Genomic DNA, 26,273 nt, shown 5'->3' with positions numbered 1-26,273 from the left:
ATTGAGTACAATTATGTCTTTACTGATTTTCTGCCTGTCAGATCTGTCCATTTCTATAAGAGAAGGATATTGACATCTCCAATTATGATAGTGAATTCCTCTATTTCTCCTTTTAGTTCTATCATTTTTTGCCTCATGTAGTTTGATGCTGTGTTGTTAGGTGTATACACATTAAGAATTGTTATGTCTTCTTGGAGAATTGATCCCTTTATCATTATGTAATGCCCTTCTTTATCCCTGATAATTTTCCTTACTTTGAGGTCTGGTCTGTCTGAAATTAACATAGCTTACCCCTGCTTTCTTTTGATTTGTGTTAGCATGGTATATTTTTCTCTATCCATTTACTTATAATCTGTATCTTTATACTTAAAGTGGGTTTCCTGTAGACCACATATAGTTGAGTCTTGTTTCTTGATCCACTATGACAATCTCTGTCTTTTAATTGATGCATTGAAACCATTGACATTCAAAGTTATTATTGATATAGTTGGATTAATATCCACTGCATTCATTACTGTTTTCTATCTGTTGCCCTTATTTCTTGTTCCTATTTTTATCTTCAACTCTTTTTCTGTCTTTCAGGTCTTTTATGCTTTTAATTGAGCATTTTATATGATTCCATTTTCTCTTCTGTCTTAGCATCTCAGTTATACTTCTTTTTTTACTTTTTTTAATGGTTGCCCTAGAGTTCACAAGATACATTTATAACTAATCCATGTCCACTTTCAAATAACACTATAATGCCTCATGGGTAGTGTGAGTACCTTATAATAACAAAATAATCCTAATTCCTTCCTCCCATCCCTTGTACCTGTCATTCATTTTACTTAGATATAAATGTGTGTATACACCTACCTAATATATATAAGCATACAAGTATATATATACACACATAAGTATATATAATCATATACATTTTTGCTTTTATTATTTTGAACAAATTTTATCTGTTAGATCAATTAAGAATAAGAAAAATAAAAGCTTTTATTTTATCTTTATTTATTCCTTCTTTGATACTCTTCCTTTCTTTATGTGGATTCCAGTTTCTGACCTATGTTATTTTTCTTCTCTCTAATGAACTTCTTTTAACATTTCTTGCAAGGAAAGTCTACTGGTAACAAATTCCCTCAATTTGCATTTATCTGAGAAAGTCTATTTCTCCTTCACTTTTGAAGGATAATTGTATGGGCTACAGAATCCTAGGTTGGTGGGTTTTTTCTCTCAACACTTTAAATATTTCACTCTCTTCTTGCTTGCATGGTTTTGAGAAGAAGTCATTTATAATTCTTATCTTTGTTCCTCTATAGGTAAGGTGTTTTCCCCTCCCTCTGGGGTCTTTCAGGATTTTTTTCTTTGTCTTTGATTTCCTTAATTTGAAAATGATATGCCAAGGTATAGTTTTTTGTCATTTATTCTGCTTGGTGTTCTCTGAGCTTCCTGCCTCTGTGGTTTGGTGTCTGATGTTAATTTGGGGAAATTCTCAGTCATTATGGCTTCATATATTTCTTCTGTTCCTTTCTCTCTTTCTTCTCCTTTTATGATTAGGTCTCAGTTGGTTAGTGAGCCTATGCCTCTGGAGTGTGAACTTCACAAGAATTTCTCAGTTTTTTCTCCCCCCTTACATGGGACAGGATGGCTAGAGTGGGCTGGAGTTGGGAATTTCCCTTCCCCAGGTCAGTTATGCCCTGATAACACCCCAGCAGGTTAGCCTCTGGCTAACTACTTTCCCCAAGAACAGGCCTTGTTAAGAAGGACAGAGTGCTCTGGCATATTTCAAAATGTTTCCTTTTCTTCTCCCTGTGCCAGAAGCCCAAGGGGATTTTCTCAGAGATTTACTATGGGAACCTGGTAGAGCTCTTGGAGATAAATCTCACAATATTGTGAGAGGCCCCCCCATGACTGGGTCCCCTGGGGTTAACTCTCAGAGTAGTCTTCACTGAGCCTCCAGCAGTTCATCAATTATAGTTCAGGTTTTCCTACCCCAGCACTAGTTTCTGCAGCGTTTTCTGCTTGAGAGTCTCTGCTCCACTAAGCCATGTCTTTGCTATCTTATTCCAATCTGTGTTCTTATTTCCAACCTATATTTGCCTGTCTTTCCAGTCTTGAGGGCAATAGTTGCCTGTGTCCTCCCGTCTCTTATGTATCCAAGAAGAAGTGTTGATTTTTCAGTCTGTTCAGTCTTTTACTTGTTAGGATGGAGTGGTGACTTCCAAGCTACTTATATGTGGAACCAGAAGCCGGAAGTACACTCCTTTCACTCTTCATATTACAAGTCCACCAGGAAGAATTCCCTCTCTCTCTTGGCTAGAGAGACTTGGTGAGTCCTCAGGGACTTCACCGAGATACCACGTTCTTCAAGCCATCCGGAAGAGACACTAAAGCCAGAAGCACCGCTCCCAGCCCTGCTCCAGGGAAAAGGCAGGGAGACAGACAGTTGAGGGGTGCCATATACAAAGAAGAGACACATTTCAAGTTTTCTTAAATGACTTTAATTGGAGACTCAAACCTTCTAAACCATAGTTCAAGCCTGACTCTGTGAGACAGCCTCTGGTTCCCAATGGGGTCAGGGGAGAAATGCATAATTGAGGTTGAAAGAGGGAGCCTCCATCTCCATGGTTTTCCATTCTAGAGTTTATACAAATTATGGCTGCTGGATAAGCCTTAAAATAGTTATGTTCATAACACCAAGCCATAGGTTCCTTTCTTCTTCTGATGCAAAATCTTCCTCCTAGGAAGGGAACTCTTTCAGAAACTATTTGGGATCAAATATGGCTCTGTAACTGCACTAAATATCTACAAGCAGGAAGCTTCTCGATGCAGTTACTGAGCTGGCTGCAAAAACACTTAGGCCTGGAGAAGTCCACTCCCTCCCCAGCCCACTCACTGTGCCAATCCACTCCCTTCTCCATCCAGCGTCAGAGTTCTCCCAGACCCTGTTCTGAGAGGATCTAACCATAGAAAAGACCAAATACCCACTGCTTGATTTCTGTGAACTGCTTTCTTTGAGGCCCCAACATAGGGCTGAACTGCAGTTTGCAGGGCTGTCTACAATAACAGCCATTATAGTAATCTTGAATTTCTACCTGCCATTCTTCCTAAGAATGATTGAAAACACCTTCACAGTAATAATATCATTAGGTTTGCCCTCTTACCAACCCCAAAAAGAGGAAAAGGGGCAAACCCCTTCCCTTTACATTAAAAAGAAACATGAGGCCTGGAGAGGTCAAGGACTTGTTCATGGTTCCACTTCCCATCAGGGCAAAGAGCTATCAAGGGCTCCCACCTTCTCTATCTGGGCTCTTTCCAAAATGCTAGAGGACAAAAATTTAACTGTTTCTCCACATATTTCTAATTTGTATCTTTTCTTTCTTTCCCGTATGGGCATTTCTGGATTTGGGAATCCCTTCCAGTCTCCTCCATCCCCTCTCCAGCCCAGAGCAGATAGCACCTCAGTCCTGCAAGAGCTCTCACTGCCCTCATGCCCCTTGCTGGCTCTGAGCTCTATTGGGTGGAAGACACCACGTAGGCTGTGGCGATGTACTTCTTGCCATTTCCGTAGGTGGACTTGTTCCAGGTGTAGGACTGGATGGCCAAGGAATGGCCACCCAGGCTTAACTGGCACCTGTGGGGAAAGATCGCTAAATTATAGGGGCCTGCGTCACTCCACCTCTGACCCCAGGCTGGAATGATCAAGCCCAACCCATGCAGAGGGGCTCCACATGTTTTAAATGGCCTCTAAGAGAGCTACCACAGCTTGCTTCAGCCACTGCCTCCAGCTCCCCACGTGCAGGGAGCCCTTTCAAAATCTATGCCTTGGGCCAGCCCCGTGGCTTAGTGGTTAAGTGCGCACACTCCGCTGCTGGTGGCCCAGGTTCAGATCCCGGGTGCGCACCAACGCACCGCTTCTCCAGCCATGCTGAGGCTGCATCCCACATACAGCAACTAGAAGGATGTGCAGCTATGACATACAACTATCTACTGGGGCTTTGGGGGAAAAATAAATAAATAAAATTATTTTAAAAAAATACAAATTCTTATAAAATCTATGCCTTATTTTCCATCTTCTTAAAGAATACTGCTCTATCTTTCCCAGAGCCGTATTCAAAAATCCCAGATTCTAGAGCTGAAACCCCCAGAAATTAAATGTCTGCTTAGGGTTTCAGAAGTAGTCAGACCCAGAGTCCTCAAATGTTAGAGAACGTGAGGCCCAGTTGTTACCAACTGTACTTTCTGGGCTCTAGGTTTCCCCCAAGCAGCTGTGGGACCAAATAGGGAGGCTTGGAGCCCCAGGACAACTCCATCTCTAACTGTTTAATATGTTAAGGTCCTGCATAAGATTTCACTTTGGGAAAAAGAGGGGAGGTGGTTCTGCTGCTAAGATGATGTTTGGCAGCCACCAAGCAAATCTAATAGCTTCATTTCCAAGTGAGAACAGTGAGGCCCAGAACAGTGACTTATCCAAGCCCCTTCAGCCACTGAGTGGCAGAATGCAGGTCCCTTGACTGTCCTGGCTGAGGACAGCCTGCAGCCCTGCCCACTTCACAGGCCTGGCTGGCCTAGTACTTACAGTTTGCCTGGCCTGGCGATGAAGCACAGGGAGTAGAGCGCAAACTCGAACTCAGGGCTGCTGCCGATGAAAGCTGAGCCCACCTCCTTATAGTAGCCGTCCCAATTAAATTGCATGGCTAACACATCAGGATAAGAATCCCACTGCCGAGAGAAGGGTGGCAAAGGGGGTCTGGTGAAAGCCATGGAGGGGAGTCAGACTGAGAGGTGGCAAATGGATTCATTGAACGCCCATTAGGGGGTCTCTGAGCTTTCCGGGGAGGCTGGATTCCTTAAATCAACTGAGGAAATAGTCTGCCCTGCTAAGGTGTCTGAGCCCTGCTGGGACCCTCTGTCTGGAGCTGCCAGTGCACATCTCCTGGGGAGGCCAGAGTCAGCATCAATATGATGGATGCCCAGGGAGCAGGGCATAGCTGTTCCCTGTGGCCCTCACTTGTGGAAGAGAGGGACAGTTTATTGCCCCCAAATTATTTCCTGGCACAGGACAGCAATGCTTCTTTTTTATAAAATATAAGGAGTTTGACTCAGACTAGCCAGGCGGAAACTTCCAGCTGATGTGGGCATTCTAAGCAAATTCGGGTAGGGGGGCATTGCATGTGTTTGGTTCCCCTCTCTGAGAATCTCCCCTGTCCCCACCTCCCATCCCGAGATGGTGCCCTCTGCCTCCTGCCTCCTGCAGTTCTGGAGCCTTCACTGTTTGGAAGGGAAGCCCAGAGTCCTAGATGGCTGAACTCGCTCTCAAGCAGATGGGGAAGCCATATTCACAATCCCCATTAGGCTGCCAGTGAGGGTCAGTGTGAGACAAGTCTGACTGTTTGGCATGCAGAATGAGGGCAGGAAGTTGAGTATTAACAAAGCTTTTCCAGCCCATGGGGTCAGCACTCGGTACTCACAGGCCCGTCATAGATGTAACTGTAATAGTCAACCAGGCCCTCCTTCTCCTGCATGTAGAAGCGGATCCAGTTATGGAAGCCAGTGACCTTGCCTTTTTTGACTTCACCTATAGTACAGAGTCCAAGGTGGGTGATCTGGGGCTCCCCTCCAACCCTTTTCCCACTCCCATGCCAAAGCCGTCCCCCTTCTCCAGTTTCTAACTACTAGAATGTCCACCTGCTCAGCTCCCTGCCCCAACTTCCCAGAGTCCCTCACATCCCATCCCGAAAGGCCCCCCGCTTCCGACTAAAGCCCTTGGGAGAATTCCTCCTCCCAGCTGACCCTGGTGACCAATCTAAGATACTCCTCTCAGCCATTTCTCCAGGGGCAAGCCAGACTTGGTGGGAGCTTTATGGGGTGGGGCTGTGGGGAGAGAAACTATGGCCCTCTTGGGAAGCAGCTGACCAAGCCATGGAAGGAGAGGACCTTCAGAGGTAGACAACCATGGCCCCAAACACATCTCCCTTCTTACATGTGCCCCTTAGAATCCCCGGTATCTGGTCTTCTTTCTCCCTTAGGTGCTCCAGAAGAGACTGTTCCTCAAAACTGGCTTCTCACACCCTCCCTCTTAGCCTGGGAGTAGACGGGTCCCTCCCTGCTAGCTGGCTTGGCTGCTGACTCATTAAAGCCCGATGCTGCCCTGCTCCTGAGGAATGCCCTCTCTCTTCATCCCTCCAACTCTTTCTCTCCAAGCAGAGTGATCCCACCTGAGAAGACGTGTTCAAAGCCACTTGAATCCCCCTTGTCCTTGCCTCTGGAATAGAGCCCAAACCACATGTTCTTCAAGTCGTTGACGAACTCTTGTTCCGAGCTGTAGCGGTCTGGGGAGAGGAACACAGAGGACTTAGGAGAGGGGAAGGCAGGGCCAGATCCTGGGAAGCAAGGAAGGGCCACCTGCTTCAGCAAGAGACATGTAGGTTCAACCAGCAAGTAGATCCAATTGTTCGTTCAACAGCTATCGATGGGGCACCTGTTTTGTGCCAGGCCCAGATCTAAAGGCTGAGGATTCAGCAGGGAACCACAGGACAAGGTCTTTATAGTTTACATTCTAGTGGAGACAAATAATGAACAAATAAATGATAAATAAATAATATGATTTCAGACAAGTGCTATGAAGAAAATAAAGCAGATTATCCCATGATGACTGGAGGCGGGGATGGGGGTGGGGGCTCTTCTAGAAAGAAAGATTAAAAAGGCCTCTCTGAGAAGGCAGCACTAATCAGAGACCTGAAAGATAAGGATTCGGCCATGCAAAGATCTGGGGGAAAGATTCTTCCACATAGAGGGAAGAGGAAGTGCTCCAGTGTGATTGAGCTTGGAGTTCAAAGAAAGTCAGTGTGGCTGGAGCATAGTGAGCAGGAGGGGAGAGTGGAAGGAAGGGAGGTACGAGAGGTAGGTAGAGGCCAGTTGATGCAAGCCATGGCAAGAAGGCTGGATCTCAGTCAAACAGTAACAATCACAAATTAGATTTACTGAGTCCGTTCTATGTGCCTCAATCCTCACATTGAATCTTCACATCAGGTACTAATTATCCCCAATTTAGAGATGAGGAAACTGAGGCAGACAAAGGTTATATAACTCAGGCCAGATTACCCAGTTAATAAGAGGTAGAGACAGCACTTGAGCCCATACAATCTACTCCAGAGACCAATTTCTTAATGACACTATAGCTTCTTGGTGGTGGGAGAGCCATTGAAGGGTTTTAGGCAGGGAAATTATGTAATAGGAGCTTTGTTTTTAAAGGATCACTCTGGTTGTGTATGTAACAAGGTAAATGGGGTGGATGAGCAGAAGCAAAGAGACCAATTTTTTTTTTCACATGAGGAAGATTGTCCCTGAGCTAACATCTGTGCCAGTCTTCCTCTACTTTATATGTAGGTCACCGCCACAGCTTGGCTGATGAGTGGTGTAGGTCCATGCCCAGGATCTGAACCCACAAACCCAGGCCACCGAAGCAGAACATGCCAAACTTAACAACTACTCCACAGGGCCGGCCCCTCAGGAGACCAATTTTAAAGCTAATGCTTTGTCCAAGTCAGAAGTAGTGGCGGCTGAGACTGCGGCAGCAACCGTGGAGGAGGGGTGAGAAGTGGGCAGATCAGAGATAGATTTTGAGGGTGGACATGACAGAGGAGATGGGAGTGGGGAGCAGTGAAGTAAAGAGAAGAATCGAATATAACTCCTGGGCTTTTGGCCTGAGCAGCTGGATGATTTATGGTGTCATTTACAAGACGGGGAAGACTGAGAAAGCAGCCAGTCCGGAGGAAGAGGCGGGAACCGTGCCTTCTCTTTAGTGAGATAGCCAAGTGGAGATGTCAAAAAGTCAGTTGGGACCCAAGGGAATATTCAAGGCTGGGGATCTAAATTAGGGAGCCATCAGATATTGACTGTTTACTGCCCAGAACTGTGTGTGGAAGAGACAAAAGAGATACCAGACATCTTCCCTCCTTTCAAGGATTTAAAACACAGTTGGAAAATAAGACTAAATATACACAAAATAACAGAGAATGATTTCACAATCTGAATGGCTACCACTGACTGGGTGCCAGGCTTTCCACTGGGTGAGTTACATGCATTAACCCTCCAAGACCCTGATGGTGCTCAGGGCAGGATCACCCCAAGATGCACCACTCTGGTACACAGATTGTTTTGAGCTGAAGACAATAAAGACTCAGAAGAACAGGAAGAACATTTGAGTTTCCCCTCCCAAACTGCCTAAAGAATTTCACATAGAAGATCTGTTTCAGGAAGGAGCCAGTATCATATGATGGCTGTAGTATAATGTAAAATAAGATGCTGCGATAGGAAAGGCACCAAGCCCATTTTATCAAAATTTCTGTCTCTCCCAGGTCACATTCTTTATAGGTGGCCCTGAAAAGAGTTGTCAGACAAACATTTACATTTATAAGGGAAATCTCCATTTGTAAAGGTATCTCTCTCTCTGTATTAGGAAGAGAGGGGGATGGCCTTATCTGTGGAAACTCTTATCAGTACGGAAGGAGAGGACTTAAATCTGCATAGCCTTGATTACTGTAATTTCTGTCTCCCTTCTGTATCCCTCCCCACCCCCAATGTCCTCCTTTGTCTTTAGCTGAAGATTGTATTTAAGATGAGAATCACCGCTATTATGTTGAGAAGCTCAGTTTCCCTGGTTTCTCCCATGTATACATGTTATTAAACTTGGTATTATTTTCTCCTGCTAACCTGTCTTTTAATTATTTGGCCAGCCGTAAGAACCTTAAGGTAAAGGGCAGAGGAGGATTCTTCCTCTTCCCCGACAACCCCGTTTCACAGATGAGGTTCAGACAGGGAAAATAACTTGCCCAGGATCACACCACTAGCAAGTGGCAGAGCAGGGAGTCAAACTAAGTCTCTCTGGCCCAAGGCTATTTTGGGCCATGCTCCAAACCCTTGACATTTGAAGAGACTCCCAAGGCCAGCTGTGAGCTGGGGCAGGCGCTGCTTCATAAATGTGCTGGGATGTGAGCTACAACTTGAAGGATAAGTGGGAGAGAGGTGAAGACAGGATGAGTGATGGAGCAGCCTGGCCTCTGTATCAGAACCCTGGGCTCCAGTCCTGCCTCTGCTTACAACTTCCTTTTTGGCCTCCGACAAGTCACCTAGCCTGTGTGGGCCTCTGCTTCTCTTGGTTGAAAAGTCAGGGGGCTCAGTCTAGACCTCCAGGATTCTCTCATATATTTACTACAAAGAGAACACCAGGGGGCAGTGCAGGATTGCATCCTCGTCATAGAGATTACTTTTGTGTCACTGGCTTTACCTAAAAACAGAGTGTTGCTAACTCTTAATGGGAGGCGAGAGGTTGGAATGCAGCAGCTCTGGGCATTGGTGATCCCACAGCCAGAGAGGGAAGACCTGGACCGAGCCGTCCCTGAGGTAGAGCCCAGCTGCCTGGAGTTCAGGACAGGAATCTGGAGGACACTAACAAACACAGCCCCATGCCAAGAAGTCCTGTGGCCCAAACCGTTTTTGGTCTGCTTGGAATGTCTCTCTCTGGAGCCACTCCAACCAGAGCCCTTCCCGGTAGAACTTCCCTCTCTGAACCTTTGTTGATGTTCTGTTGCTGTTTCCCCAACAAAAACATGGAGTGGGCCGACCTCCTTCCTGGACTTAGTGCAGGAGGAGGGAGAACAGTCAGGGACTCTACGTGCCTGAGAAGTGGTGCTGACTCTGGGACCAGCTGAGAAGTGCCCTGGGGTGGAGTGGGGGGCTCCCTGCCCTGCAGAGAACCCTGAGACTGAAGCACCAAGTTGGGGGATAAAGGAGGCAGCAAAGATTAAGTCAACAGATGGGGTGACCTCCAAGCCAGACAGGATTCTTCAGCTCCCACTTGGGCCCGTGATCTCTTCTGGGCTCCCCTCTGGCCCCCTCCCTGCCCCCTTCCACATGTACACTGGCCTCCACGTAGGCCCCGCCTGCTCTCTTTACCTCCCCACCATGGAGCCCGGAGAGGTGCCTGGCTTTCCTGCAGACAGACCCAAGTCCTCAGCACCGCCTCATGGGGCCCGGGGAGGGCTCACTCACTCTGGTCACGGAGGAAGCCGTAGAGCTCCTTCATGACTGCCGTCTTCATGACCTCCCTGAGGAAGGCATCCTGCTCAGCCAGCTGCTGGGCACTGAAGTGCTCCCCGCAGCCCGTGGCCCGCTGGTAGTTGTTGAGGAGGTTGATGAAGGCTGCGTAGGTCGGCTTGGAGAACAGCTTCTCATTGACATAGGTGAAGAGCCTGGAGGAGGTGGAGGGAGGCCCACTGAGAGGCCTGAACCTGGAGCAGAAACCCTCCAGGAACTGCCAGATGGGCCAGGGCCAGGCACACGAGGGTTGGGTTCAGGAGCAGAGGGGGTATTTCAGATACTCTTGAAGGCGATCCATGAGGTCTCCTTTCTGCCACTTCATCTCTTGGAAGGTCAGTTCTAGTCTCAGCCTGGCCAATCACAGAAACCCTCCCAACTGCATACCCACAGTCCCTCCAGGTGGCTTTATTTGTCTCTGGAGACCTATTTTTTCCTCTCCCTTTGATCCTGCCTGCCTTGAGAAAAGAGCTGAGGCATGGAAAGGAGCACAGCTGGGGAGAGACTGTGCAGGAAGAGGAGGGAAGGGAACTCACGGCTCCGGGCAGTGGTCCACCTGGTCTCTGGTCTCCGAGGGGGGGATGCAGTTTTGGCTGTTGAGAACGACGTCTTCCTTCTGGGCTTTGTTGGTGTCCACCTTGTAGATCTTCTCAGAGATGCTCTGCAGCTCCTCCTTGGTTATGGCATCACTGCTATGGGAGAAGCCCTCTGGGAGGAATTGGAGAAAGTGGTCTTAGAGCCAGCGGGAAGGCCAGGGGAGGCAGCTGTCTGTATGCATCCCCTCTTGGGCGCCTTCGAGAAGCCGGCAGCGAGGGAGAGGGGCTGCAATCAGGCAGCCTAGTGGTTGGAGGGCAGGGGCCTGGGGCCTAAAGGATCCTTAAAATCAGCACATGGCCTTGCCCGCAGAATGCCCACAAAACGTCCACTCTGTCCCTTTCCTCTAGGAAGGTTCTCAAACTTTGGCATGCATCGGAAGCACTTGGAGGGCTTGTTAAAACAGCCCTCCAAGAGCTGGGCACCACCCTCAGAGTTTCTGGTTCAGTAGGTCTGGGGTGAAGCCCTAGAGTTTGCATGTCTAATAAATTCTCAGATGATGCTGATGCTGCTGGTCCAGGGACCCCACCTGGAGAACTCTTGCTCTAGAGAGTTCCTCTGTCTCTGGAGCTACGCTAAAGGGAGCAGGAGACTGACCATGGGCACACAGGATCTCGAAATCCTCGCAGCAGTTCCCAAACTCCTGGCAGCGGGCGTTGCAGTGGCAAGAGTGGTGCTTGTCGAAGGCTTCTAGGCAGCGGCCCCGGCAGGAATTGGGTGCGGAGTACAAGTCTGAGGGAACAGGGCAAGGTGTGCCCCAGGCCAACCTCTAGAGGTCGCTCCGTCATGGCCAGTCCCCTCCTCGACCTCGCTCTCTTTATTCTTCCCATTAAATTCTCCAGGTCAGAAAAACAAACAAGCTTAAACAAACAGGCTTCCTTCACAGTCAGGAAGTCCTTTCTGATGCAAACTCTACTTTCTGGCCTGTTGTTTTTATAATCTTCCCACTCTAAAGATAAAATCTCTTCCACTTCCCTCTCTGGCCTCTCTGCAGGCCTCAGATTCTCTTTCCTGCCTGCCCCCAGGCTGCTGGGGCCCCGAGCCTTCTTCCCACCCAGGCCCCAAGAGTCCAGTGAACCCTTCTCACCACCTCCAGGTCGTCCTTTGGGGTCCCTCTGGCTTAGGCCTGGGCCTGTTGCCGCTGGTATGGCTGCCCCTTCTTGTCACCCTCTCATGTCCCTCCTCTATCCTGAAGGAGGTAGCCTCCCACCCCCACCCCTGCCCCTGTTCAGTTCAGGAGGTGGAGGTGGGCTCACTGCTAGCCGGGGCCTCCTCCGTCTCTTCCTCCAGCTCCAGGAATGGCTCTGCCTCTTCTAGGTCCTCTTCACCTGTAGGTTGGAGAAGTAAAGTCACCGACCATCCAGAGGGTTCCCTCCCCTTATCACTGAGTCTCGGCTCCCCCAGCCTCCGGGACAAGCATGTGCATGGGAAGTAAATACAAAACCAAGGCTAAGGTACAATGAAGGAGTACCAAGAGAGGGAGGAGAAAACCTGGAAATGGAATTGTTGAAAACTGCTAGAAAAAGTGAAAAGAATTTCCCCAGGTGACAATTTTCTGTGCCACTTAAGCTCTCTGCTACTGTGTGCTCATCTGAGATGGGGAGGGGAGGCAGGAGGTGGTCCCTTCTGGACTGAAAACTCTGATTTGGGTTATGACTTTTCTTTAATGAAAAGTTGATAGATGGATAGGCTTGACACTGTCCAAATGACGAGGCCCTCACTTGGGGACATCCCTTACCTATAATTAACTCCCAGTCAGGGTCAAGGGTGAACTCCTCCCAGGGCCTCCGGGAACAAGAACTGTTTCCTGAGATACCAGCTTCCCTTCTTTCTTCGCAACGCTTGGCAATGGCCACAAGGACTGTGGCTGCGAGGGCGTGTTCAGAAAAGCACATTCCTATTGCTGCTCCCTTCCCTGGGCCTTCAAGCTGGGTGACTGCAGCCTGGGCTCCAGGCAGAGAAGGGTGGGGTGGGGGTGGGGGGGGAGGAAGAGGGAGGAATGTTCCTGGGGATTCTGATCTCCTCTCTCATCATACGGTAGAATAACTTCCCCCGAAGAAACGACACTAATACAAAGTGATTCAGAATATATTAGTGAGGTCGCTGGACAGTATTGTGTTATTAGCATCAGAACCACAGGTCAGGTTATTCATTCTGTCAATAAACATCTTCTGATCACTTGCTTTGTGCCAGCCTACGTTCTGAGGGCTGGCAATCCACAGGGTTCTTAAGTCAGCCACATTTTATGCCAAATAGACTTTTGTCATCTGATCTGGAGTCTCAACCATCATTTATAATCTTTTTTCTATGGGAAAAGGATTCTGAGTTGCAAATCAGAGACTTAGAGATGAAATGGCCCCTAAGCTGGGTATTGTCTCTGTCTTGAAACGCCACTTGATGGTCCAAGGTGAACAGGCCTTCCTGTGTCTGCTGACTGGGGCGCAGCGGCAGCAGAAAAGAGGTGGGCTCTGATTCTGGCACTGAGCTCTGAGCCTGGGTCTCCCCACCCGGGCCTGATCATCAGGACCTCTGCTGGAACATACAGTACTTTTGTGTAAGTGAAGGAAGGTTCCTTCTGGGTGGAAGCAGCTCTGTGGGCACACGGCTGGGTCAGTAGATATCATCTTTGGGCAAATTAGGAAAAGCACTCCTTTCTCTCAGCAAACACAGCTCTGCACCAAGGCACATGGCTTAGCGAAAAGAGTACAGATGAGATTTTGGGCCAACTTGCCCTGTCAGCCAGGTGCCCTTGTGCAGTGCACAACCTGCACAGCCATATGTAGTGGTCTTGCTGGCCATTAACTACCAGTGACCTTGTTTCAGTGACCATGTTTTCCAGACTAGGAGTTGGGGCACATGGTTTGACTGTGAACTTATCAAGGCTTCATGTCACAAAGCAGAAGATCATTTATCTGGGAGTCTAAAACATTGGAAACATCCAAACAATGGGATTATTCACAATGATTTTTTTTAAATGATTCATTTAAAACTGCCATTGGAGTAGCAGAGGAACAATTGGCTTTTGAGGGCGGCATGTGTCCCGTTTTAATCACTGGATGGGGAATGACAGGTTGGAGAAGTTGTGGCCACTCGGTCCCCTCGCTGTGGGAAGAGTGGTGTGAATTGTGACCGTCACTGAGATGCCATGTAGTCTTCCTGGTGGCAGGCAAGTTGAGCAAGTTCACTGCCATTTTTATACTTTTGTGATTTAATGTGTTAAATAACAATTGGTAATGTAGTACACGCTAAAATATCATTTTGATCATTTTGCTTTTTTTAGAATTACTTAAACTTTCAAGATATTGTTAATCCTGATAGTTCAGACAGATAATCCAGGTAAATGACATCTACTGTATTTTAAGTTGGGGACACCCTAGAAAACCTGGGACAAGTGGCAGCCAAATCCCGACCCCTGCTCAGCCCTTCAGTGTCCTTGTCATGAACGCTGCTCTGGACTGCTGGACACCCAGGCTAGCGGCCCCTTGGGCAGGCTGCACATGGACATGGTCCGGCCTGCTGTGCCTGCCAGGCCCTTCCCCCCACAAGGATCCTCACCGGTACACAGGTCCTCATAGTCGTCACAGCAGTCCCCGTGCCGGGGACACCGGCGGTCACACTGGCAGGCAGCATCTCGGTTGAATTTCTCGTTACAGCGAGATGCACACGACTCCATTTTTCCTATGGGCAGTAAAGGTCACAAACAGCTCTACGGGGATCCTATTCTCATCAAGGTTCCCCCTGCAGGAGGGTTCACAGACAGGGGCAGGGACCCACCTGGTGGGGAAGGTCATTGCTGTCTGCAAAGGAGAAGTACATGCACAGCCTCCCAGGAGCAACATAAGCCTTGTCCCCACCACCCACCACCCACCAAATAGTGCAGGGCTCACACTATAGACCAGGATCACAAACTCACATGCCTACTGGGGCTAGACCTGTGACATAAACGAGTAAAGAATTAGCGAGGCAGAAGGAAGAGGTGGGGACTGTGACGAACTTGGGAGCGATGCCCTGCCTGAAATTGGCAGGCACTCCTCAGCTCCAGCCATTCGCTGCCATGTTGAGATACAGGCTCAGTGTTGCCAGAGCCTCCGGTTTTTCAAGAGAAGCTTTAATTTTTACGTGAAGTTTTCCAATTTAAAAAATTCAGGCAGAGGTCTGAAAAGAGGTCTGTGGGCTGGACATGGCCGCAGGCCACCATTCACCTGTCATGTAGATAAATGTGAGTCACTGCCACTCAGTGATCCCACCTGCCCTCTCCCCTCGGACCCATCCCCTGCCTCTCGTCCCGTCCCGTTTATGGCTTCTGCTTCTTTGGTCTTCTTTCGCCTTCATCTGGTCTCCTCGGTGCCCTATTTCCCCCATGACACATCTTTCCCTTTCTTTGTCATCTTTGGAATGCGTTCCGATTCATTTATGCTCAGGGTGGGGAATGAGGTGGGTATTGGTGAGAAGTGGGCTTCGGAATAGGATCCGTTATGTAACCACAGACCACATCCCTTACTCCAGCCAAAGGGCTTGCAGAAGCCAGCTTTCCGTCAGAGGGGGAATTTTAAGACAAAAAAAAAATTGAAAGAAACAGTACAAACCCACTGCCACTCCTAAAAAAACAAGCCCCCCCATGCCCACCACAGCCAAGACAGTGGAGGGGAAAGCCAGTGTGACTGCTGGTTTGGGGCCCTTTCCTTCCCTTGAAGGGTGATAACAGAGCTTTTGTTTCCATTTGAGGTTCCTGAGGTTTGGATTTAGCGAGTGCTGGGTTTAGGGGTCAGGCTGTGGGTTACAGAGAATGTCAAGATCAGAGTCAGAGTTACCGTTAGCAGCAAAATTTGTATGAATGAGGAAACTGACAGCTAATTGGGGCCAGGGTTGGTGTTAGTTAGGTTTAAATTAAGAGCTGTGGTGAAGATTTGGGTTTGAGTTAAATTTATTGATACAGTAACAATTTTGTATTGATGTTTGGATAAGGAATGGGGGGTAGGGTTAAGACCACGCTCAGGGTCGAGGCCTGTGTCAGGATTAGAAGAGGAGAATTATCCTAGTTTTGCCTTAGATTCGATTTGGGATTCTGTTCTGACTGTGATTCCACACAGGTTTAGTATCTCAGTTTAGCCTGGATTGGGGTGGAGGGGAATATTAGGGACATGGGTTGGTTACCGGTTTGGATTCTGGGATTAGGGCTTATACTGTGCTGATGAGGGTGACATAGCAGAAACATCAAGAACCTGAACTCAGGTACCAAACTGCTTCTGGTTCTGCTGCCTTCTAGCCATGTGATCTTGGGCAAGTTACTTGACCTTCGTTGCCTCAGTTTCCTTATCTGTAAAAGTACGATAATGAAGAAGCCCATCTCCTAGAGTATTCACAAGAATTAAATGAGTTAATATTTATAAAGCATTTAGTACAGTGCATGGCACATAAGTAGCACATATAAGTGTTTATTAGATAAACGAAAAGTGGCAATATTCCATGCCTATCTTCAAGGCAGCAAGTGTTCAGACTGGCTGGAGCAGTCCTCCTGGTTGATATGCTTAATCTAGCTGACTCCCTCCCTGGGTTTCAGCTGGGCCATCCTTGGGGCTGGGGTGTCAGCGCATTTATGAGGCCCATAGTTACCTAGCTGACATCATCTCTATGGGTCCGTGTTCTTACATCAAAGAGGTGTCAGGTCAAGGTTAACCCAGGTCCTGAGGCAACTTCACGTTGTGTACAGGGCCTCCAATGTGGCCAGGAAGGCAGGCCTCTGATCCAGTGGATTGTCGCTAAAAAGACCAGGCCCAAGGCCACTTGTCCTTTCAAGCCCAGGGGAACTTCTCTTGAATCTTAAATGATGCTCCCTGGGAACCAGAATGCAAAGGTCTTCAGGAGAAATTCTCAGCCCAGGAGGAAGGCTCTGTCAGCTGTCTGCTCAGTCAGCCTGGCAGTACACCCAGAATCCAAAGGGAGAGAATTCAGACAAATCAGGGCAATGTTTTTAATGGGCCAGATCAGCAGAGTCCAAGGAAAGGATTCACTCCCTTCCAGCAGCTGGCACCAGTTGAGAAGGGCCATAAGTGAATAGTCAGCTTGTGAAGCTTAGGAGGACACCCCCCACTGGCCCTCCCTGAGTGGACTTTGTCATCTCTATTCAACAACTTTGTCCCCAGGAAGAACCCTGGGCCAGGGGTTCTTTATACTTCCCTAAACTTGGTGTGCTTCAAGACGACCTTGGGATTTGAAGGTGGAGGGGAGGGGTGGGAGGAACTTTTCCTTGCAGGCACCTGGTTGTGCTGTTCTGGGGACCCTCAGACAGCTAGTCACCCTGACTCCTCACTCTAGCAACCCCACCCTGCACATCCCCTTCACAGACTCTGTGTATGCCTCGCTCACCAGCCAGGCACCTGAATCACTGCTCCAGCAACCGTCTGCCCCTGGTCCCTCTGCTTCATCTCTCTGCCTCTTTCTTCCTTTCTTCATGTTGGTCTTTCCTCTCTCAGACAGATTCTCCCTCCATTCCCCGTGAAGATCTTAGGATCTCCCCTCTCCCATGAAATGCTAAATTTCTCTGCACCTTCCAAGACTTGAATATGCCAGAATGCCCATCCCTCTCCATACTGCCCACCAAAACAGCCTGGTCCCAAGCCACGATGTCCCTATTACGCCAGCACTCAGCCCTTCTGAGGGTTGGAGCATCCTACATCTGTGCCTCTGTGGGGGCCCCAGATGCTGTCTCCATGGAGACCTAGTCAACCAAGAAGATTCATTCCCAGGACCAGCTTCACTTGAAACAACCAAGGACCTGAGGCTGGCAATGACTCCCCATATGATTCATAATCTTGCATCGAAGTTCTGAGATGTTGGAATAGGATAGACAAGAGCAGAGCCTCTTCCCTCCCATCTTAGGAAAGGAGGCATCACCCACTGGACCCTCACTTCCCCGTCAATCACCACCCCCAGGGGCAAGGACTCCACCTGCACTTCCAAAGCCACTGTTGCCTCTGCCCTCAGGATGTCTCCCCAGGGACCAAATGACTCAAGTTGCTCTCCTTTCCCGAGGCTGGGTCGTCCATACACAGCAGCTACTCCTTCACACTAAGCTAGAAGTTCTCACACCCTCCCTCACCCTCTACCACTGGCTCTCCACCACCCAGGGCCCAGACAGAGTTGATTCTGGTGGCTCTGCAGTGGCTGCTGGTATAGACATGCATGATCCCATCCAGTGTTGGGAGGACTGGGAACAGCTTTTCCCTCCAAAATCCCACTAGGGGTCACTATCCACAACTTGACTGGAAATGACTCCAAGAGTAAGTCTCTCCCAGGAATATTTACAATCATAATCGTAATCAAAGCCCAATTCATTGAGATCTCACTCGATGTAGGATGCTTCTTATGCATCATAGTATTACACCTGGCAACCTGGGTTGGGTGGAATGGGTATCAAGCTCTGACTCCTTCTCCTCTGGGCAGAGGAGGATTCTCCCCACACCCCTCAGCTCAGCCTCCTCCCTTGGCACTCATTCCTACCCACCCATTAACCACCAATTAACATATCAGCGTCAGCATTGTGCACAGCTAGTAAACAGGAAAATGTTCCTATTCCTCTGCCGGTCCCATGCCCTGCACCGCTAGTAGCTGTGGGCCAGGACCCTTCTCTATGCTTTAGTTCCTCCAACACCAGGACAAAGACCGATTCCTCTGACCACTTGTTCGGCCCCAGAGAGCACGTGGCCCAGCTCCTGCTCAGGGGCTCTTCCAGTTTCCCCCTGAGCCTGCCCATCTCCTAAAGCTTTACCCACAGGAAGGTCCCACCCAAGACAACCTCCATCCCCAGGCAGTGGAAGGAGTGATGGAGGGCAGCCAGGCCACACAAAACCAGCAGGCCACTGCCCCAGCTTTATACCATACAGTGACTCCAGAAAACAAAACCTGGGTGAGATCCAGAGTCAGATTAGAACAAGGGGAGGTTTGGGACTGGTCTTCCAAGGTGTCAAGAAGGGACCTCCATGATATTAGTCCACCAGCCTGCACCCCCCCTCACACAGTCTACCCACTCCAGAGACAACTCCTGTTCCTCAGATGAGGCTGCTCAGGTGCTCCATTGCTTTAGGACAAAGCTGACCCTCCCTTGTCCCACTACCCTCACCCTCCACCCAGTTCCCCAACTCTCCACTTCTTTATACTGGACCCCTTTCACACCCACCGGATAGCGACTTACCAGCCCAGGTCAGGCCGCATAGCAGGGCCACTATCAGGGGGACACAGGCCCTCATGATGCCCAGTTGGAGGCCAAAAGGGGACTGGCCGTCGGACTTTCACTAGAGTCAAGGTGAATGCCACAGCTCTCAAATGAGCCTATTTCCCAGGCTGATCCTTTATAAGCCATCAGGACTTGTGGATCTGGTACCTCCAGATCCTTTCAGGAGGAAAGGAGAGGGAAGGACCCCAGGTGGATAGGAGGCGGAGAGAAGGTGGGGCCCTACAGCTGTTTGAAGCCAGAGGGAAGGTGACTAAGCAGGCAGGTAACGCCAGATGTTCAGAACAGGTAATGGTAGCTGTTGGTAGCTAGAAAATAGGTCATGAAGGAAGGCACAGCAAGATGGGCCTAGTTTGGGGGGTTCCCTGTCCAAATTAGGGGCACCCACAGGCTTATCTCTAGGTGATGCCCTGCAAATACCCACCTACCTGCAAACCATGGGCCTGATCTTCCAAGGAGTTACAGGCTGACTTCATTTTTCAATTCCTGGTACTTAGCATGAGGACCATAATAAGATGGTCATCACACATGTGACAAAGAGTAAGCGCTCAAGCTAGGGTTGGGGTCATAGGAAGGAGAGATTTAGGAGGCATGGCTCAGAAACAAGCGCTATTCTTACTTCCATCAAGCCGCCCATACCTAAACCACCCTAGAAATATCTTGCAAATGGGCCTCTAACTCACTGAGTCAGCATCTCAGGTTTTACATGTTTCAGGCTCTCACAGGTTCCAGGTTTATGAGGCTGGGGAAGGGCAGGAGGCCTCTCAAAGGCAGCCAGAGGGCCCACCCTTCCTCTCCTGGGAGCCCAGGGCCCCCTCCCTTCATCCTCACTTACACTCCTCTCCCTCAAGGTGAAGTTTCTCAGGGCTCCTTTCTTCCCAAGTCCAAGAGAAGAGGTGCCACAACTTGGGGCTGCCACGTTTTCCTCTCCCAATAAAAGCGAAAACTGCCAAGTAAAATGCCCTTTCCAGGAAGAGCACTGCATGGCGATTCTCAGCCCTCTCAAAAAAGAAAAGTCTTGGAGCTGGCCCCATGGTGTAGTGGTTAAGTTCAGCATACTCTACTTCTGCAGCCCAGGTTCGCAGGTTCGGATCCCAGGAGCGGACCTCCACCACTTGTCAGCTATGCTGTGGTGGCAACCCATACACAAAATAGAGGAAGATGGGCACAGATGTTAGCTCAGGGCTGATCTTCCTCAGGCAAAAAAACAGGAGGATTGGCAACAGATGTTAGCTCAGGGCAAATCTTCCTCAGCAAAAAAAAAGTCTCATAAAAAGGCAAAATTGGGGCCAGCCCAGTGGTGTAGTGGTTAAGTTCACTTGCTCCGCTTCAGGGGCCCAGGGTTCGTGGGTTTGGATCCCGGGCAAGGACATACGCACTGCTCATCAAACCATGCTGTGGCAGCATCCCATATACAAAGTAGAGGAAGATGGGCACAGATTTTAGCTTAGGGCTAATCTGAGCTGGCAAGGGATGTTAGCTCAGGGCTAACCTTCCTCACTAAAAAAAAAAAAAAAAAAAAAAGGCAAAATTAATGAACAAGTGAGACCATTCTATACGGGACTTTTTTCTGGAAAGGGAGTGGGGGAGCATGTCCTCCTCAACCAGGCTACTTTGACAGTGGAACTTTCTTCTTCTCTCTCATCTTCAGTTTTCTCATCTTTGAAATGATGGGTTTGGATCTGATGATCCCTTCCAAGTTCTCAGACTTTAATTTCGAGGCTTCTTGCCCAGGCCCCAGGTTGAGCAGTTGCGGTGGGTTAAGGAGAATCCCCGAAACGCTTGCTGGGTGGAGATGAGACCAGATGCGGGCTCTCAGGGGTGGAGAGCACAGCCTGGGCAAGCCACCTCACAAAGGACTTACACGGGAAGCACAACTGAGGGATAAGCCTGGCCCTGTTCTCCAGGAAGAAAGCCTGGTTAATGGAAGTAGGGGCAGAAATGGCTGATTTGCATAAGCTTCATTTGCACAACCTGAGAGAAGGCTACAGAGCCACAGGCAGCCAGAACCCTCACCCTCCCTGGATTGGCAGCACGTGAACATATCTCAGACTCCAGTTGATTTAGGGAATAGAGGAGAATGTCACTGGCTGGGCCAGGAAGCAATGACACCTCAGAACGTGGGATTGGATGGTCTGTCCCATCAAGCTGGGTGGACCCCGGCTGAGGCCAAAGTTCTCAGAGTGGGAGTGGGGTCTGGCTAGGGTTGCCCTGATGTCCAGCTGAACTGACTGTGGGATGGAGCTTTGAGGGCGGGAGCTCTACCCTCCATCAGGAATTTTAGGTCAGAAGCAAGGCTGGGAGCAGGGAAGACAGTTGAGACGGACCCCCTAGAACCAGATGGGTCATCTGAGGACCTGAGTGTTTCAGACTGGGTCCTCCAACAAGAGCCACAATATTGACCTTAACACCAACCACCAACACAGGTGGAGCACTTACCACATATCACACACAAAGAGCTTCTTGCGTGCTATCTCCTTCATTCTCACTACAACCCTTAACAGTATTATTGTCATCCTCATTTTACAGATGAGGAAACCAAGGCACAGAAAGGTTGGGAAGTGTGCCCAGGAGCACACAATTATTAAGTTATACAGCAGGCCTTCAAACCCAGATCCCTCTGGCGAGAGGCCATCCTCATGAGCACCGATGCCACCTCGCCCCATAAACATCACACCTTCAAAACACATCAACCACCACTTAATTTTGTCTAGGTTACTATGCAAAATGGTCTGGAATCAGATTCATCAGAATTAAAGGGACCTCGTTCCACTTCTCATATGATGTTGTAATGCCCTGAACAATTCTAAGATGTTGTCCTGCTTCCACGTGAAAGCCTCTGGTGCTGAGGATCCCCCTTCCCAGATCTGATTCCCAACCCCCAGGACTTTACAACCCAAGATGTGTGCTGACGTGGGCAGAAGCAAACAGGACAGTAGGGAAAATTCCGTTCAGCCAATAAATGAACACGCATCCTTATATTTACGCAGAGATGCCTCATAAGCTTAGATGCACGTATATATGTCTATAGAGACAGACATTAAATCGTATTTCAGACAGCTTTCTCTTCCTGGCTGGCCTGGTCTAGACAGAAAACTGCTGCTCCTCTTTCCAAGTCCTCCCCCAGTTAGGTCCTCACATCGACTTTCCACCCTTGAATGAAAGCTCTTCATTCCAAGGAGGCACCGTGAGGAGCAGCCAGCAAGGTGGGAGTCCCAGGAGGCTGGGTCCTGGACACCTGGGGTGGGGAGAGGGTGGAGAGAGATGCGTGGTAGATGGATTCTCTTGATGAGAACACCAGCAGAGATGCCTTCTCAGCATCAGGGAGTGAGGAGAGCGTGCAGCTGTGGCTTCGTGGAGGGTGGGGAAGAGGGTGAATCCGCCTGGGCAAGGATCCAGGAGGCAGTCAGCAGTTAGGGGTGCTGAGAATGGGAATTCCATCAGCAAATATTTACAGAGTGCTCACCATATGCCTGATGCTATGCTGTTCTTGGACTGGCAGGGTTCAGGCTGGGCTGGAAAATTGTTCTTGGAACTGCTTGGTTTCTGGTAGGACAGACGATAGAGAAGCCCCAGCATTAGGCCACTGTTTAAAGGAGACCCCACTCAGGCCGGCCCCGTGGCTTAGCGGTTAAGTGCACGCGTTCCGCTACTGGCGGCCCAGGTTCGGATCCTGGGCGCGCATCGACACACTGCTTCTCCAGCCATGTTGAGGCCACGTCCCACATACAGCAACTAGAAGGATGTGCAACTATGACATACAACTATCTACTGGGGCTTTGGGGAGAAAAAAAGGAGGATTGGCAATAGATGTTAGCTCAGAGCCGGTCTTCCTCAGCAAAATAAGAGAATTAGCACAGATGTTAGCTCAGGGCTGATCTTCCTCACATACATACACAAAAAAAAAGGAGACCCCACTCATCTTTGGGCTACCAAGGTGGTCAGCAGTCCGTCAGGACCAACAGGCTATGGGAGAGACTGATCCAGGAGGCTACTAAAGGGGGCATGTGCACAGGCCAGCCTATCCCCCCAACCCTTATCTTCTATGAAAGCAAGGCCTAGTCACTTCAGCACAGGACCAGAGACCAGAAAGACCCTGCAGGTGACCCAGCACAGGTGAGGCCTGGAGTCACCTCCTAAGGACCCTGGCACCTGGAGATGCTGGGTCTCCAGCCTCCATCCCACTGTGGCCAGGGAGTGCCCCAGGTTAGAGGCCCAGGATGGTCGCCCACATCTGATCACTTGTGAGCCACCTCGGTCCATAGTGTCCTCTTACTGAATGTGTCTTAGAATGGCCCCATGTCTGATTTTCTCCCACATTGGTTGGTATGCTGGGTACCGCAGTTGTGTTTCCAGGCACTTAAGTTTGCGGGAGCCCCAACACTCAGCATCACACTCACCGCCCGCCCGGGGCACATTAGTCAGAGATGCTGCCTGGCCCATTCATCAGAGTCCCAGGCTGTGCTTCTGGTTCCGCTGGCCCAGCCCCGCGCCAGTCCTCCGCCTGGAATGCCTTCCCCCCACTCGCTGGTTGTCCATCTCCTACTTCCCCTCCAGCCCCAGGGGGAGCCCCACATTCCACAAAGCCTGACTTCATCCGCCCAAACCACTGGATCCCTCCTGCCTATGGACTCAGTTCCTGACACTTGTCCGAGTGCCTCTGACACATCACAGCCACCTCTGACAGATGTCGCTGCCAACATGATGTCGGTTAACCCCTGCAATGCCATTTCACTTCTCATCCATGGGTTTCCTCAGCTCACCTCTGAACTTCCTGAGACAGGGACCCTGCCTCATGGGTCCCCTCTACTGCTTTGTATTGTCACCCAATGTGTGTTAGAAAACTGTCAACACATGCCGGGACCAGCAATGAATCAATGAATGAATGAATGAGCGAACTGAGACTTCCAGCCCAAGTTGTTATAAAAGCTTGAGGAAAGGTGATGAGCAAAACAGAGCAGATGGATCCCTCCATGAGCCATGGAGGCTCCAGAGCTTGTACATGAGGGGGCGGCTCATGGGCAGGAGGTAGAAGTAGGTGTAGGGCAGTAGGTGTAGGGATTCATTTTGTAGTTGTGTTTTCATAGCAAACACACAATTTTGGCTATAGTGTATGTTTACTTGGGACTAATAGAAACTTGGGGGGGACCTAAACCCCAAAGTGACACCACCACTGAAAGGGGCAGCCACTGTAGAGATCAGACAGAACCTGGGATTCCAGCATCTTCTGAATCCACACTGTAAGATAATTTTATCCTGCTTTTTAGGATCCCAAAGTAACCACCTGCCTACATGTTTTGCCACCTGCGCTTGTTTGTTTTACACTGTGTACGAGTGATTATAAAGTAAAATTTCTATTTCAGAGGGTCTGGAGGCACAGACGGGAACAAAGTGGAGTGGATCAGACAGGTAGACGTGATAACGAGGCTCAGAGACAGCCACGGAGTGAGCAAGGGCAAGATCAAGATGGAGCCGGCCTGAGGCCAACCAGGAGCCAAGCGCTGGCATGAGGCACCTGGCTGGCCTCTTGACCCAGGTGTGAGGTCATAGCCAGCTGTTCTGCCCTCACAAAGACGACAATAACAAGACTGGCAGGAGTGGCTCCTACTCATGGTCTGGAGATCTACAATCTGTCAAAATTACTATAATTATCGTGCTAAGGTAGTTGGATTATGAGCAATTTCCCCTTCCTCATTCATTCTTTCATTCACTGACTGTGTTAAGCAAAGTGGATGCAAAGGCAGGAGCTCAGCACCTGAAGGGGGAGGGAGATGATTGACAAAGTGCATTGAAAGCTATCATAGGTGCAGAACAGGATGCTGAGGACACTGGTTCTAAAGCCAGACTGCCTGGGTTTGAATCCCAGCTCTGCCACTCACCAGCTGTACAACCCTGGGCAGATTCCCTGACCTCTCTGTGCCTCGGTTTCCCCTGTAACTATAAAATAGACCTGGTAAGAGTACCTTACAGGGTTCTTGTGAGGATTGAACAAGTTAATAATTGTAAAGCTCTTAGAACAGTGCCTGTTCCATAATAAGACTAAATAAGTGTGTGTTCAAAAAAATAGGGCCACAGAAGACCTAATTTCCATAAGATGGTTAGGGAAGGCCTCCCAGAAAAAACGACATCTAAAACAGAAACACAATGGGATGGCCCCATGGCATAGCGGTTAAATGCACGTGCTCCGCTGCTGGCGGCCTGGGTTCAGATCCCAGGCGCGCACGGATGCACCACTTGTCGGGCCATGCTGTGGCAGCGTCCCATATAAAGTGGAGGAAGATGGGCACGGATGTTAGCCCAGGGCCAGTCTTCCTCAGCAAAAAGAGGAGGATTGGCATGGATGATAGCTCAGGGCTGATCTTCCTCACAAAAAAATAAAACAGAAACACGAAGTATGAGACAGTGGCAGTTTTCTAACCGAAACTCTCCATAATGTGATTTCTTTTATAATTTCCCAAAATAATTTTTTCAAAATGTACGCTTTGAGTATTTTCAAGCCTTGAGGATGACCCTTTAACGAGAACCGCTGTCTAGCTCACCTGGGTTTGTCGCCAAAGGTGACCACCTATTTCCTGGGGGTTGTGGCTGCAGCCCAGGGAACTGAACTTTGTTCTGCGGGAATCTGAGAGCCTCAATGGGGAACAAATGCATGGCTCTGGCCTCCTGAGCCTTGAGCTCTGCTTGGTGAGATTACCAACAGCTGCCTGGTGCAGAAGCCAAGAACCGAGAGAGAGGAGGGACAGAGAAGGCTGACCTCCTCCGTGGGCCATGAGAGGGTCCAGCCTGGACCTCCGTCTAGCACACAGGTTGCCCCTGCGGGCCCGGCCCCAGCAAGGCTGAGCGCGGGGAGCTGGCCACCTCCCTCTCCCTCTGACTCTCACTCTGGGGGCTCTGCACTCCCCAGAGCCCCTGCAATACTCCCTAGAGAATACTCTGGACCTTACCCCTCACCCCATGGTGTGAAAACTCCCCTAATACCATGGTCTCAGGGCTCTTCCTTTCCTCATCTTCTCCTGAAAGTGACCATTAGACTCTTCCCAGGTTACGTATCTATACAACAGGGCCCTTGTACCGACAATTAGAACTCAAGGGGGAGAAGCGAGCAGCCATGCACTCAGGCAGCTGCAGGAGGCAGTATTTAGGGTCAGGGAACTCAGAGATCCCTTCTAATGAAATTGTGCTTGCAGCTGGCTCTCCTTCCTGTGGGCAGTCTGGCTGGAGGCCACCTCTGGGAAGATTCTTGGAGGGGTCCGCAGTGTCATGACCAAAAGGGATCTGTGTCCCCTCGCCCCTTTTGACACCTTGAGCTACCTAAGTCGTAGACACTAAGAGTGGGAAAACATCCTCAAACTCTTCTAGTCCA

The 26,273-nt window shown here is 49.5% G+C and overlaps 1 protein-coding gene across 1 annotated transcript; it reads right to left on the bottom strand.

The window, feature by feature from the left end:
- Window positions 1-2,466: 2,466 nt before the first annotated feature.
- Window positions 2,467-18,999, bottom strand: ENDOU (endonuclease, poly(U) specific). Its single transcript, XM_058557572.1, has 10 exons — window positions 18,872-18,999; window positions 14,236-14,358; window positions 11,937-12,008; window positions 11,278-11,412; window positions 10,623-10,794; window positions 10,042-10,241; window positions 6,207-6,320; window positions 5,460-5,566; window positions 4,568-4,710; window positions 2,467-3,622 (listed from the first exon to the last, which is right to left on the bottom strand). Exons 1-10 carry the CDS (start codon window positions 18,924-18,926, stop codon window positions 3,502-3,504), a joined length of 1,242 nt encoding a protein of 413 aa, XP_058413555.1. The 5' UTR covers window positions 18,927-18,999; the 3' UTR covers window positions 2,467-3,501.
- Between the last annotated feature and the right edge of the window lie 7,274 nt (window positions 19,000-26,273).

The sequence above is a fragment of the Diceros bicornis genome, chromosome 17, assembly GCF_020826845.1.
Source record: "Diceros bicornis minor isolate mBicDic1 chromosome 17, mDicBic1.mat.cur, whole genome shotgun sequence".
NCBI lineage: Eukaryota > Metazoa > Chordata > Mammalia > Perissodactyla > Rhinocerotidae > Diceros > Diceros bicornis.
The sequence above is the reverse complement of the archived record's forward strand: the minus strand, read 5'-3'. Positions and strand labels throughout refer to the sequence as shown.

Coding starts and splice junctions, on each gene's coding strand:
- ENDOU (XM_058557572.1), bottom strand. CDS start 18,926: ATGAGGGCCTGTGTCCCCCTGATAGTGGCCCTGCTATGCGGCCTGACC. Junction 14,359..18,871: donor ATGCGGCCTGACCTGGGCTG/GTAAGTCGCTAT, acceptor TACTGCCCATAG/GAAAAATGGAGTCGTGTGCA. Junction 4,711..5,459: donor GTTACATCTATGACGGGCCT/GTGAGTACCGAG, acceptor TTCTCTCGGCAG/TGGGATTCTTATCCTGATGT.